At 40.3% G+C, this 12,230-nt stretch overlaps 1 protein-coding gene across 1 annotated transcript; it reads right to left on the minus strand.

The window, feature by feature from the left end:
* Positions 1–1,669: 1,669 nt before the first annotated feature.
* NEFH (neurofilament heavy chain) lies at positions 1,670–10,844 on the minus strand. Its single transcript, XM_053468628.1, has 5 exons — positions 9,870–10,844; positions 5,013–5,212; positions 4,401–4,525; positions 3,008–3,818; positions 1,670–2,932 (listed from the first exon to the last, which is right to left on the minus strand). The coding sequence occupies exons 1-5, from the start codon at positions 10,642–10,644 to the stop codon at positions 2,033–2,035; spliced, it is 2,811 nt and encodes a 936-aa protein (XP_053324603.1). The 5' UTR covers positions 10,645–10,844; the 3' UTR covers positions 1,670–2,032.
* Positions 10,845–12,230: the final 1,386 nt, after the last annotated feature.

Below are 12,230 nucleotides of genomic sequence, written 5' to 3' on the forward strand. Positions count from 1 at the left end.
GATAAACCATTTTCACACTATGCAAACAGTGTCAAATGCTACATTTCATTCCAACACACCAAGAAGACACACAAGTGCTCTTGTGATCTTGTTTCACAAACTTTGTATCTTCTTGTGATTTTCTGTATGTTGCTGTATAAATGTAATAAAAAAAAAAACATTACTAGAAAGCTAAAACAGTATTTTCTCACATGCTCATTCACTCTTTCCCATAGTCTCTCTCACTCTCTCTTAATGTCTCCCTACCTCATCCACTGTCCTCCGACTCTCCCCTTATGTCTCCTGGAGCGCTTCTGCAAAAGGGCCGAGCTTCCAGGCTCACCCGTTCCCCTGATTGGAGGAACAGGACAAGGCTGCGCCTTTGACTTTGCTCTTTTGCGGAAATGCGCAAGAAGAAGACAGAACACGATGATACAAAATAAGTAGCGCAACCACTAGAAAGGAGACAGGGACATGGAAAATATCTAAACCTTGACTATAGGCTGCACCCCTAATTTAAGGGTTTAAATTAGAAAAACATGTGGCCTATAATGGGGACAATATGGTATATCAGCTTTACCAGTTCTGTAACAGCATTTTTTGGAACACAGAGCAAGGACACACATAGTGTAATCATTTTATTTATGTATATATGTGTAGCACAGATTTATAAGCAAGGTTTTTAGTGATGGAACAATGCGTCATAAACTCCCTTCTGTGCTAAACAGCTCTGTACTGATATGGACCATCAGTAACCTGATGGCACAGAAGGTATTACATTTTTCCATGTCTAGCTGTCTGCTGTGAGTATATGGCTATTTAAATACCTGTGTTTCCTCCCTGATTCATTACATACATTAAACCTTCTACAGATACAGGTGCTTACAAGGCAGTGTAGAGTAATGCATCACAAGTGCCCCATACCAGTGGAAGATTTAGAAGGCCTCTGTAACTGGTAAGGTCTACTTTATACCCTGAAAACTACTTATGTTAAAAGCTAAGAGAGCAGTTATTGCATGTGTGACCCCAGTCCCACTTATGAATATACTTATCCTATCAGTGCAGTGCTATTAATATTCAGATCTCCATATAACATTATATTCTGCTGAGGCTATAATAAACAATACCACCCTTGTGTCGGCACCTAAAGGGCTGACAATGTACCACAGAGATAACTGACTTGTCCAGCTGGAGTTTTTTTATTTATTTCAACCCAAAACTTGGGACACCTCAATCTTGGCACACTCCAAATTCTTGGTCATGTGGGGAAACGAGGCAATACATATTGTGATGGTTCTTTTAGATATGTCCACAATGTGTTAACAAATCTCAGAACTCTGGCATGTTAGGCACAGGGGTTGATACTAGCTGAATACTAGTGGATTAGAACTTGCAAGATTTGCAATAGCAGCATTTGAGTGTAGACATGGAAGCCCACATACTATGCTTCTACTCAGTATGTCTCTTCCCTGAAATGTTACCTTAACCACATCCTTAAAAGATCCGCTAACCAACCCTGTAATTTAATTTGATGTTATGATCCCCCCCACTTAATCACCATTAATATTATAACACATTGAACCAATGCCTCTTCTCATTGCAATAAGAGATACTTTTCAAGTTAGTCATATCAGTTATATATATATTTTTAGCTTGTCATTTAGCTAAACCTCTCTCCTCTTACCTCCATCCTATTACCACTAAAACTAGTTCTGAACAGGTCTTTTGACTTCTTCCCCTAGCACCTCCTATAGCGCAGCTTTTACTTGCACTCTTAATATACACCCCCAAGTATATTTGTGTGTTCTTTTGCACATAATTGTTCAGGTTTCTTAAGGTTAGGGTTGAACCACTACTTTAGAGAAACCTGGAGAGCTGCATCTGCTCCTAATCAATCTAGTATGCGGTTTGCTTAATGTCCATTTTGCATTGCAGTACAGTGGGTTCACCATTTCAAAACAGTCTCTGTGGTTGACAGTTCCAGAGTAAAATCATAGGCAGCTGGTGGCCTCTGGCCGTTTTCACCCTCTGTATGCTTTCATCAATAGCTTTATTACTTATCATCCTTTGTTTCCAGACTAGAGTGGGTCTCTGATGGATCTGTTCCAGAAGATTTCTCTGTCTTTGATTTTCCTTTTGGTGTAGGTTCCTCTTTTATTACCTTTGCTTCTTTGCCTTTTTGTTCTAACTTCTGACTCTCCTGTTCATCTTCTTTTTGAGGCTTCTCTGTGACTTGTGACTTATCTTTTTGTGGCAATTCTTCTGTTTTTGATTTGGGCAGATCTTTTGCTTTTATCGGCTCCTTATTTTCTGCATCTGGGGACAACTTCTCATCTGTCTTACCTGATGGCTTCTCTTTTGCTTTGCCTGGCTTTTCAACTACTTTGGCCGTTTTATCATCTGCCTTGGCAGGCTTGGTCTCCTCGGCCTTGGCAGGCTTGGTCTCCTCGGCCTTGGCAGGCTTGGTCTCCTCGGCCTTGGCTGGCTTGGTCTCCTCGGCCTTGGCTGGCTTGGTCTCCTCGGCCTTGGCAGGCTTGGTCTCCTCGGCCTTGGCAGGCTTGGTCTCCTCGGCCTTGGCTGGCTTGGTCTCCTCGGCCTTGGCTGGCTTGGTCTCCTCAGCCTTGGCTGGCTTGGTCTCCTCGGCCTTGGCTGGCTTGGTCTCCTCGGCCTTGGCTGGCTTGGTCTCCTCGGCCTTGGCTGGCTTGGTCTCCTCGGCCTTGGCTGGCTTGGTCTCCTTGGCCTTCGCTGGCTTGGTCTCCTCAGCTGCCTTTTTTTCATCTGGTTTTGGAAGCTTTTCCTCTATCTTGGGTGGTTTCTTCTCATCTGGTTTGTCTGGTGTCTCCTTAGCTTTTTCCACTTCCTTATCTGATTTATTTCCTTCTGCAATGGAAGGAGTTTTTTCTTCTGCTTTAGCTGGCTTTTTCTCATCTGCTTTAAGAGGTTTCTCACCAACCTTTGGTGTCCTTTCTTCATCCTTGGCTGTTTTAATTTCTTTCTTAGATTCATTATTTTCTTCTTTCGTTGCTACCTTTTCTTTCTTTTCTTCTTCCTTGGAAGGCGCTTCTTTCTTTACAACCTCTGGTTTTTCCTCTTTTTTTGTAGCTCCAGACTTTTTTTGTTTATCTGACATCTCTTCATCTTTAGTAGACTCTATATTGTCTTCTTTTTTGGGTGGCTCTTTCTTTTCATCTTTAATGGGCTGCTTTGTCTCTTCTTTCTTGTGTAACTCCTTTCCTTCATCTTTTCCAACAGTCTCATCTTTCTCCTTTAACTTAGAAGGTTTAAGATCCGCTGCTGACTCATCATCTAGTTTCCCTGGCTTCACTTGTTCCTCTTTCTTCTCTTGCACATTTGATGGTTTATGTTTTTCATCTTTTACTTGTTCTGTCTTATCTTCGGTTTTAGCTTGCCCATTTTTCTTGATTGGCCCCTTGCCTTCAAGTTCTGTGGGTTCTTTTATCTCTGATTCCCCTTTTGTCTCCCCTTTAGATGGTCCCTTCTCCTCTTTCTTGACTGGCTCCTTTTCCTTTGACTTTTCCTCCTTTTTTCCAGGTTCCTCTTTTCTATCTACCTTCTGTGTCCCAACATCTTCATCTTGTACCCCCTTAGGAGAGCCAATTATTTTCTCTTCCTCTGTCACCTCTTCAGTAACATGTGTTTCCTCGGTTTGTTTTTCTACAATAACGGTTTCTTTGTCTGATTTCTCAACAATTTTAATTTTCTCTTCCTTCTTTACTTTGACATGCTTTGGGGTACTAGGGATCCTCACTGTTCTATCATCAAATGGATAAAGATCAAATCCAGATCCAATTCGGCTTTCCTCTCCTTCCAGCAACTTTCTGAAGAAAAGCAAGTGGAATGACGAGCATTATTGAAAAGGTTGCTTATTAAATAACATGTATATTCTTAGTGCTAAAGCTATAAACATGACAACCTTCGCTAGTTCAATATATGAAAATAATTATGCCCATTAACCATCTATAACTAAAAAGTTAAATGGATTCTGTCACCTAAGCAACTAGCATGATATCTAAATGACTAATTTTCCATTCTATTTGTTTATTTGCATGTGAAGCTATCCTGTGATGTAACAAGTTAATAAATTAACTACATTTGCTTATGCTAGAACTGTACAGATTAGTTTTGTAATGTTTAAATGTACAACTCAATTAACATGAAGGTGCTTCAACCATGAGTAAAAATTGAGACGTAATTTCTTGACATATTCAGTTATTTTGTATATATATCTGTACAGCAACATAATTCTTAAATTAATAATAATACATTTGACTTTTTATTTAGAAGATATGTACACTAATAAAAGGAAATCAATCAGAGCTGGATCTTTTATTCTATATGTTGGGAATGCTGAAAATTATGGTGATCTGAACCCTAAAAGACATTGAAAGTAAACTTATCACCTATATGCTGCAATCTCAATGTCCAGAGCCATCTTGACATTTAGCAGGTCTTGATACTCTCTTATCTGGGTAGCCATTTCCCACTTGGTATTCCTTAGTTCATTTTCCAGCTGTTGCAGGGTGTCCTGTGAATGAGAGAGAGATTTCAAATTGTGGCCATATTTCCAATCCAACAGAGGCTCTAAATTAGAAAAAGTTTGTTTTCTTTTTTGTCGAAGTTCTATTATACATGTGTGACTTTTAGAGGAATTCTTGTCTCTTATTCCTCCCACATCCTTTCAGGGGTATTTTAGAACAATGGGAGCTTATATGGTATATAAGGTGCTTATACAGTAGCAAAACCTATGCCTTGAAAAATAAAGACATCTGGCTACCAAAATCTTGTTTCCTTCCACTTGCCATGGCCCTTTTGAATCCTGCCTTGGAGGGAATAGTATGTGTTTTGTCACAGTTTTATTGCAATCATTATCCAGCTGGTACAGAAACCCAAAGAATGAGAGAAGAACGAAGTTGGTGTTAGGCTTACTTCTTATTTCATATGAGTCTATTGAATATGCCCCTCAAATAGCATCTAAGTGTTTAATCCTATGGCGTACTACATGGTCCTGTTACCTGGTATGATGCCATTTCAGCTTGGTGGCGATCTTCCATATCCATGCATTGTCTCTCCAGAGATTGTTGAGAACTCTTCAGAACCTCCAGTTGAGTAACCTGGCTCTGAAGTTGGTGCCGATAAGTGGTGATCTCGTCGCTGGCAGAATGTATGGCTTGAGTATTCACATGGGAGGCCTCATGAAGCTTATCCAGTTTTTCTAAAAATTTAGAACAAGGACAGAAACAAGGAACATGTAAGGTATATCATAGAGAAGGGTCAAAGACTTAGGTAAACAGTGTAACAATTGTTTACACTAGAGCAGTAGCGTACCTAAAGGGGGGCGGGGTGGGGCTTTTCGCCCTGGGAGCCACTCATCAGGGGGGGTGCTCGGTGGCGTGACGGCTGCCTAACGCTGGCCCGCACCTTACTGCTGTGGAGCTCTCACACTGTGAGAGGAAACTCTTTTCCTGCCAAGGGGGTTCAGGAACCCGGGGGCGGGAAAAGAGTTTCCTCATACAGTGCGCGGACGCCACAGCAGTAAGCTGCGGGCCTGTGTTAGGCGGCCATCTGGCTGCATAGATGTCTGCACGGCCCCAGTGATGCTCGGCTGGCCCCCGGACCAGTAAAATCTGCAAGAGAGGTAAGGGGGTGCTGGAAAGTGAGTGAATGGGTGAATGAATGAGTTTTAGGAGGCAGAAAGGGGACAGGCCAGCTGTTTTTAATAGGAGCAGAGGTGGAACAGGCATGCTGCTTAAGGGGCAGAGGTGGAACAGGCAGTTTGCTTAAGGGGCAGAGTTGGCACAGGTAGGCTGTTTGAGGGGCAGAGTTGGCACAAGTAGGCTGTTTGAGGCATACAGTTTACAAATTTGTAAAATAAATATTCTTGCCAACATTATTTTTTGTGTGTGTGTGGGGGGGTGCCACATGCAGGATCCGTCCCGGGTGCGTCCCTGATCTAGAGATATTCAAATGAGTAAAATGGGATGTGTACTTCACTAGCAGGAACACCATCTTAGGTCACATTATTATTCATTTGGGCTTCAGTACTCTTCAGAAAAAAACAAGAAATAAGGTTAAAAACTGCTGGTGGGATGTGGATCAAAAAGGTCTTTAAAACAGGTCACATTCTTACTGTATATGGGAATCAGAACTGTGGTTTCACAATGCTAACTGCCTATAGCACTCATAGGGATTTCAAGGACAGACTTTAAAAAATATTAATTTCTACTTGAGCGTAAAATGCAGTGCTGCATATAGTAATGTAGGTTAATATTGAACAAAACTCTGGTTTCATATAATTTTCTTCCTAGAAACTTCCTTTACATGCAGATGTAAAGGTGGTATAGTCCTAGTCGACTGTTGTATTGACATCCGTGTACGTCTCTGTAAAACATACACAGCAGGATGGAATTGCAAAGCCCTAAAAACGCACATTTTAATAAGTTAAAGGGCACATCTATTTACCTTAACACCACCATCGATATATACATATCAATAAATAGCACATATAGTTGGAGCTACCATATATTCAACTTGTGACGCAGGCTTGTCCTGATAATGTATAACTAGAATTTATTTTATTTTTTTCTCTCTCTCCCTCATTAATTACCTTGCCCCGTTTTGGAAAACACTCTATATGGCTAGGATTTTCTATAAAACTACATATTAGTGAAAAGAACCCAGGGTGTTTTACATGGACCATTTTTACACTTTTTCTGGTTTTCAAGCATGCTTTGCAATTTTGCTTTGTATTTGTTGCCCAGAAAATGGGTAGCTGCAGAAATCCACAAAATTTAGTAATTTGTCCCTCATTTTAAATCACTATATATTTTATATAGGTTTTTATTTTTACTTTATATCTATCTATCTATCTATCTATCTATCTATCTATCTATCTATCTATCTATCTATCTATCTATCTATCTATCTATCCAGTTTTAGGCAGATGCTGTAAAGTAAGAAATACTTTCAAAATAGACATGTTAATAGGTTTTTAAAATAATTTAGCAAATTGCAAAGTGAGTGAACAGAAGAAAATTTAATTCAGTCGATATTTGGTGTGAACACGGTTTGCCTTCAAATCATTTCTAGGTAGACTTGCACACAGTTTTTTAAGGAGCTCGGCAGGCAGATTGTCAGCTGGAATGGTATAAAACACACTGGACTCTGGAGCAGTGGAAATGTGTTTTCTAGAGTGATGAATCACGCATCACTATCTGGAAGTCTGATGAAAGAATATGGTTTTGGTGGGGTGCCAGGAGAATGCTGCCTAATGGAATGCATAGTGTCTACTGTAAAATTTGGTGGAGGAGGGATAATGTTTCTGGGGCTGTTTTGCAGGTTTTTTTCTATGCTCCTTAGTTTCAATAAAGGGTAATATTAATGGTTTAGTTTACAAAGACATTTTAGGCAATTGTATCCTTCCAGTCTGGGGAAGGCCTTCTCCTGTTTCAGCATGACTGTGCCCCTGTGCACAAAGCAAGGTCCATAAAGACATGGTTTGATGAGTTTGGTGTGGAGAAATTCGAATGCCCCGCATCCCAGCCTTCCCAGAAGAGTGGAGTCTTTCATAGCTGCAAAAGGGGGCCAGCCCGATATACATCACCATGGTTTGGAATGGGATGTCCAATAAGCTTATATAGCAAGTATGTGTCCACATACTTTGGGTCATATAGTGTACATGTGCGTGTCAGAAATATGTGAGAATGATGTGTCCTGGAAAGCATGGCCTATGTGGTCTTCATAACAGACAGCAGAGTATTCTGGCCAAGGCCATCCAGTCATAGAGTGGCATGTTGGAGGGAGCAGCCACGAGACTAACTTGAGCGTGACATGCATCTGCTCAGCATCTGAGAACACAGTGCCAGTAGGAATTTAGGGTCACATATTATATTGGTAATTCCTGATACTCAGTGAGTCTGGGGGAATGTTTTGGGAGGTGCCTGATAAGTCTGGCTGGCTAATGCATGATTTGGCAGGGGGTGTCTGATGAGTCTGATTTGGTGGGACAGGTGAGGGTGTGGTGTGGATGAAATACAAAAGCTAGATATATAACTAGTGGCAGAACAAGACAAGCATCAGCTTCTGTGATTGGTGCAAAGTATATCAAGTGGAGGATGCCAGAAAATGTGATGCAGTTATCCTAACTAAGAGCAAATTGCCAACAATCCCTGTTAATCTAAAGTGTCTATTAGCTGCTCCTGCCTTTCACTGCAGCACCTATTTTGGCAATGGTCCAACTAAGGCCAGGGCAACAAGCCAGATCCATGTTGGATTGATATGATATGTAATGCTGCAGTGCAGGACTGAGGGGTAATGGGAGTTCCCTGCCCTTGGGGCGCTTTAATTGCTGCATTGCAGTAGTGAGATATTTTTATCCTGGCATGAAAACTGAAGGTGTCTAATTTGTCACCTCAATTTTGCAGATAAAGCAGATAAAGAAGACAACTTTCTGTCTTCCAGGACAGGCAATTTCCAGCATTCCAGATACAATCGATTACACCCACTTTATATCCGCCAACAGCCAGCTGGGCTAAGCATGATATAGTTGTAGTATATTGTCTTTTCGATGTTTCCAAATGTGTGCCTTCAGAGATGGCGGAGCCAAATCTTTCAGATTACAAAACAAATCGCTTCCGAATTTATGGTAATGAGAGTAAAGTATCAAGAGAAAGCTAGAAATAAATGTCTCAAAACTAAAGAGAATATTTATAATTATATGTACATACTGATTAAGTTACAGTCTAGCATATTCTTCTTTTGATAAATTATGGAACACAAGACACATTATATGTGAAAGGAAAAGCTCTAAAGAAAAAAAAGAAATGTGCCATCAAAATGTAAATATTATTCAATCGAAGATCTGTCAGTGCTAAGTTAGGGCTCTCTCCACCTAATGTATCGGTTTGTCTTAGTCTGTCAATTCTCGTTTTGTCATACCCCTTGAATATATGTATTGTATTAAGCGCTGCATAAATTGTTGGCTCTATATAAATAAAAGATAATAATTAATAATAATATATTTATCCACGATGGGGCACTTGTACCCAGGGGACAAAGAAAAATAGAAACACAATAATAGTGTAGATTGTATGAATATATAATAATATAAAAAAATATTACAAAACAAACCGGGGGGGTATTGATTTGTTGTCTTTATGACTGAAAAAAGGGGGTATTTTCTGATTGTCATGAATATACTGATACACTGATTTGTTATAAGTGCTAAGTTACTGCCAACAGTGGAAGGAATAAAAATCTTTTTCATTTAATATGTAACAGGCAGTACATCACCCAACAATAAGTAATGCAGATGCATGAGTGGGGAGGTGCAGCTCCTAATATAGAACTAAACTGTGACTCAGGGATATCACACGCTTGGCATTTAACTCTTTGCTACCAGAGAAATGTAAAAAAAAACAAAGCACCCCGTCTGATACGTTGATAGAGAATATGTTTGAGTTAAAATAAAGTGTAATGCCTTGGTTATTTTCTGTCAAGCACTACATTGTCACAAATTGAGGACCAATAGTTAACTAAAAGAAGTGAATCAACTCCCCTAATAATCCCAGATGAGTACTGGGCAGATATCTTCAAACTGCAATTTCTAGACCATCTTTGGGTAATACCTGGATATGACTAATTAAGAGGACATTACTACAACACTATAAACCGTGATTTAAATATGAGAAAATGAATCAATTCTGGTAATAGGCCCCCAAGAACTTTAGTCAGGTCAAGGCAGTGTGTGGTTGGCCTCTTTTTTTGGCAGCAAACAGCCCGAGTATATGATTAGGAAGACCTTTTTGGGATGATGACGTGATCTGACACTCTTTGTGTCTCTTTCATGCCCTCACATTTGTCCCTCTACTCACCTTGGAACCACTCCTGAGTCTGCAAGGTGTTTCTGCCGATGTGTCCCTCCAGCTGTGCCCTGATGTCCTTTAGGGCTGATGCCAGATCCCACCCGGGCACCTCTCCAAATTGTTGTGTGGTCACTTGGCTTCCCTGTATCTGCGTAAGAATCTCTTCGACATCCTCCTGGTGGCTTTTGCACAGGTGGGCTGCCTCTTCCTCCAGAGCTTGCACCTTTTTGGCAATGTGCTCGCCATCTAGGTTACACTCCTGCAGAAACTGCCTCAATGCCCTTTCTGCAGCCAAAGCCTCTTCCTTTAACCTTTGCTCTTCCTGTGTCTTCATCCTTAACAGCTCAATGTCTTCATTTAGTCGGTCCCTTTCCAACTGCTCTTGCCCATTTTCGGAGTTGATTTTAAGAAGCTGGTTACGCATCTCTCGGATCTCCCTGTCATATATTTGTCCCATTGCAGAAACGCCAACCTGTTGTTTTCTTAGGGCGGCAGCTTCTTGTTGCAAGCTATGGTTCTGCTCTTCCAGCCTTCGCACCTTGTCTATGTACCCAGCAAACCTCTCATTCAATCCCTGCAAGGCCTCCTTCTCATTGCGGGGACCATTAGAGGGTTCTGGGCTCTCGCTGTAGGACGGTGCACTACGGCGGCTCCGAGATTGGGAGTGGAAGCTACTGCTTCCACTGTGAGTGAGGGAGACAGAACTGGATCGAAGATAGGTGTCTCCTGGGTGCCTGCGGTAAGTGACAGGACCCGTGGAGCGTTCCAGGCTGTAGCTGAGCATCTTGAGATGAAGGACCAAATTACTGAAAAGAGGAGGATAGAAAAGGTCCTTGTGGATAATGATAGCAATAGTATTGAAAGTTGAAAGAAGCAGGATAAGAAGTACGAAGTGATGAGGAAGGAAAACCTGTATTGCCGAGATATATTCAATGAGAGAAAGGGAATTGTAGCAGTGCTGGGAGCTCCGTAAGTCAGATGCACTCAGTGAGAGAGAAATGCAGAGCACTGCGGCAGACACAGGACAGCATCAGCATTTATACTGCAGCAAACTTCTTAACTCAGCACAGGAAAGACACCACCCCTGCATCACATTCATTACCTTCCACCCCGACCCCCAGCCCAGCAGTACTGATTCATACAATAGCAGAGCATCATCCCTGCATGTAGGACTATCTACTGCCACAAAGAAGAATTAAATAATGCATAAACAATTGACAGAAGGGAGAATATATATATATATAGCTGGGCTATGCATTAAACCAATTAACACTGTCTTGTCTTACAATTGCCTACCCTACAACTCCAAGAGAGTCTACATTGTGATAATCTTGTCTAGAGGGCGAAGTGGTGTATGAAAATCCTTCGTAATGCTTAAATAACGGGCAAGCATCTCTGCTCTGTTTAGAGCTTTAGTTTTAACAAATTCACTGCCAGAACATTCAAAGCACAACCCAGAGGTAGCATAATCCAGTTACAAATACATTATAAAGTTTTACATTGTGCATACTTCCAATTCTCAGCCTCGCCCAGCACGATCCCGGCACTAATCAAGGTGTAATAATGCATATATTCTAGAAGAGGAAGAGGGATGTATGACCTCCAGCTGTACCCTGCACTGCAATTCCAATTGACACTGTGTTCTCATACTGCATAGCATCCTATAGCACAATTCTGCTGCCGTACACCACATACTGTTCAAACCCAAAACACTACGACAAATTCAATGCACATCATTACATCTAACATGACACTGCACAAAATATACTAAACAGCCATATGTCGTTTTATTATACTATAATTACACTCATCACGTCTTACCATGAACATTAAAATATGTTACTTATGAATTCTGCATATTTTCATTTTTTGATTAATATTAATGAATTTTGAAGACTTCTCAATGAATTATTCTAGATTAAATTAATCATCCTTGATTTACTGAACTATTTCAACTAATGTTTTAGTTTTTTTACATTAAAGAATGGAATGAACTTATCACCTGGATCATCATTGATTGTGAATATATAACAAATCAGTCAAATTAATTATCGATAGATTTATTTTTATTTTTTTCTTTAAAAACTATCTTTAAAGGAGAAGATTGAGATAAAGATAACTAGCAGACACATACATATGGACGCTGACATAATTGTTGTATATTTTTGTGGAATCTCATTTTTTTATTTTTTTATTTTTCTCTTTTTTTTGCTTTTTTTATGACATATTGATTATACATACATTTATAAGACAACCCTGATTATAAGACGACCCCCCCCAAAATTTGAATTTTACTCTAGGAAAAAAAGAAAAAGCCTAAATATAAGACTACCCTAAAGGAAAATAGTTTTGCTAGTAAATAGGAATTCA

Source organism: Spea bombifrons, chromosome 1 (genome assembly GCF_027358695.1).
Source record: "Spea bombifrons isolate aSpeBom1 chromosome 1, aSpeBom1.2.pri, whole genome shotgun sequence".
NCBI classification, from domain to species: domain Eukaryota; kingdom Metazoa; phylum Chordata; class Amphibia; order Anura; family Pelobatidae; genus Spea; species Spea bombifrons.

Bases quoted from the DNA above. Each gene is read 5' to 3' on its own strand.
- NEFH (XM_053468628.1), bottom strand. From the start codon at position 10,644: ATGCTCAGCTACAGCCTGGAACGCTCCACGGGTCCTGTCACTTACCGC. The intron at 4,526-5,012 runs GTAACAGGACCA...TCTCATTCACAG, and splicing joins CTGAAATGGCATCATACCAG to GACACCCTGCAACAGCTGGA. The intron at 3,819-4,400 runs GTGATAAGTTTA...GCTTTTCTTCAG, and splicing joins ATTGAGATTGCAGCATATAG to AAAGTTGCTGGAAGGAGAGG.